Below are 3,044 nucleotides of genomic sequence, written 5' to 3' on the forward strand. Positions count from 1 at the left end.
TATTATTATTATTATTATTATTATTATTATTATTATTATTATTATTTATTAATATTATCGTTGTTATTTATCAACATTATCATTGTTATTTATTAATATTATTATTGTTATTTATCAATATTATTGTTGTCATTATTATCATCATTTTTATTAATTATGATTATCATATTGTTATTGTACTATAATAATAATAATAATAATAATATTTTTATTATCGTTATTCTTTATTACTATACGGATATGATCATTGAAATAATCTCATTTCAATCTTTATTTATGTCAATCAATGTCATCCCAATGTTTCTCGTTATTATAATCAATATGTTATTATCTTTAATGATTGTAATCATTGTTATTCCCAAATTCATCCTTAGCATAATTAATATCATCCTAAAGTTTATTCTTCTTCTCAGTGTTTTATTCATCTGAAATTATAAAAATCCATAGATGTTGCTGTTATATATCAGAAATTTCTGTTATTTCACAATAGAGAAAAGACTTTAGATGAAATCTATTGATGAATCATTGTTGTCTTTTCAATCTTTCACTTTTTTTTTTTTTTATCGATATTTGATGGCAATAAGTAAACGATTTCTCAAAAATATATCCGTAATTATTTATTGTGCTCATTTAGATTTTTTTTTTTTTTTTTTTGAAAATACAGAAATTCGTATGTAAAATTAGAGTAATTGAGCAAAGGAAATTTCATCTTTTCTTTTCCTTTTATGTCGAAGTAAAATAACAAACTGAACTTTGAACTGTTAACTTTCTTCGTTAATTGCAAAATTGAATTGTAATTTCATTTCGAGTAAAATTATTAGAAAAGATTACGAATATATGCACATACAAATAGACATATGCATAAATGAAGTTACACAGGTATTTGATTTAATTAGGCTAATTAGATGTTTTACCTATTTCCTATTCAATGTTCCATTTTCTTCATTTGAATTATACAAATTAAAGTCATTTAGTGGTATTACTTTCGATTTTTTTTTTAATCCTCATACTTTTTTTAGACAAACAATAATAATTATTAATTTTATGCGAAAATTTTCAATCCTTCAATCATTAGATGACCACTGATATTCGTAACTGATGATAATATCTCGATGATTAGTGATATCTTTAATTAATGATAAACATTTAAATGACCACTAATATCCCTAATTAATGACAACATTTAGATTATGATATCCCCAATTAGCGATAGCACTTAGATGAGTACTGATATCTCCAGTTAATGATAATATTCAGCTCAACACTGATATCTCCAATTAAGGGTGATATCTAAATGTTAATTTCATATTTTAATATTTTCAATATTGCTCTATGTTGATTCAAAGTGTTAAGATTAATAAAACAATCCAGTAATTGATCTGGCATTGATAAGTAAAGTTATAGTTTAAACTAGTGATTGATAAGAATAAGATCCTTATCGCTCTTTTCTCAAATTTATCAAATCTTTAAGATGTTATCACTTTCCATAAAAGTTAACTTTTGTAAGTATCATTATTTTCGATAAAAGTTGACAACTCTTTTTGGTATCATTCATTTACTTTTGATAAAAGTTAACAAATTTCATATCATTTAGGTATCATCACTTTCCAAGAAAGTTAACGATTTAGAAGAGGAACGAATGAGTTCAGGTGAGGAGAAGGCACGATTACGAGCTGATAATGCTGTACTTACTGAACGTGTACATATTTTGGAAGAGCAATTACAAGCTGCTGAACAAAGGTTTTGATCATCTTTTGATAATTTTATTGATAATATCAATCATTAATAAAATGATACTGTAATGAATACATCTGTTGCTACTTTTACGGTTAAATTCAGATTTTAGAATTAAATAATTAAAATGAGAAGAAAGAAACTTTGGTTTGAAAAAGAAAAAATAAACAAAAAACTTTTTTTTTTAAATAATTTCAATTATTACATTATTCTGTTAAGGATGATTCATTCCGCTAAATCTTTTCGTTTTTTAATTTTTTCATTGCTTTATATATTTTATCTCTTTTAAACTTTAAACAATTTCTTTTTTTCCTTTTTCATCCTTTTCTCTCTCTTAAAAAAGAGTGAAAAAATGGAGAATAGGGAAGGGGAAAAAATGATTTTTTTAAATTTTAATATTTGCAGTATTTGTTATAAATTACGTCTAAATTGGAATTAATTATGGTAAAATTTGGAATTTGAATTGACTGAAAGAAAAAATGCGCAAAAATTATTACTCGAAATTTTTTTTTTTTTAAAAAATGGTGGAAAATTAATTCTGCTGTGCAATGCTTAATTAAAATTAATCTTTTTTTTCGAATTTATTTAATTTCGTAACAATAAGACAAAATTTGATAGCAAACTATTTGGTAGAAATATCGATTTTTTCACTTAAATTAAAAAACATTTAATCATTTTTTTTTCTTTGATTTATATTTTCATTTGCATTTGTGAGGATTACTCATCGGAAATGAATTATTTTGACCCAATTTCTATAAATTTATAAATTTATTTTCTTTTTCTTTTTCTTTTCAATCAAAAATTTCGCTATTTGTTTTTTTTTTCCATATCTACAAAAAAAAATATGAAATAAGCAAAGGAAAAAGCAAACAAAAAACAAAAAATGATTTTTTTTTGGCAGTGAATTTAGATTATTTCTTTTATATTTTAACAAACATTTGTCACACTTTTAAACGGAAACCACTTTTTTTTAATGATAAACTTATCAGTTTCCAATCATTTCATTTCGTTTATTAATAGATGGAAGGAAAAACTGATAGAAGAAAAAAGTCGAAATCGTGATATCATATCAAGGATGGAACGTGAAAAACAATTGGAAATAGAAAGCGCCGCTTTAAAATATCAGGTTTTCCTCTTCCTTTTTCTTTTGTTAAGTTTTTAATTTTTTTTTTAAATAAAAAGATTATTGTCATTAGGTTTGTCAATTCATTAAAATTATTTCCTTCCAAAAATGATGATGATAATAATAGTGGTAATAATAATAATAATGATAGCAATATAATGGCAATTAATAACAATAATAATAATAA

General features: G+C 23.0%; 1 protein-coding gene across 1 annotated transcript in view; it reads left to right on the top strand.

The window, feature by feature from the left end:
* LOAG_17727 (Rab11 family-interacting protein 4A) overlaps positions 1-3,044 on the top strand; it is a 7,353-nt gene that overhangs the window by 1,227 nt on the left and 3,082 nt on the right. Inside the window, exons 2-3 of the mRNA XM_020450389.1 lie at positions 1,595-1,740; positions 2,755-2,860. Coding sequence (XP_020305929.1) covers positions 1,595-1,740; positions 2,755-2,860 — 252 coding nt within the window. The remainder of the gene's footprint in view (positions 1-1,594; positions 1,741-2,754; positions 2,861-3,044) is intronic.

Source organism: Loa loa (assembly GCF_000183805.2).
Source record: "Loa loa unplaced genomic scaffold supercont3.120, whole genome shotgun sequence".
Lineage (NCBI taxonomy): Eukaryota > Metazoa > Nematoda > Chromadorea > Rhabditida > Onchocercidae > Loa > Loa loa.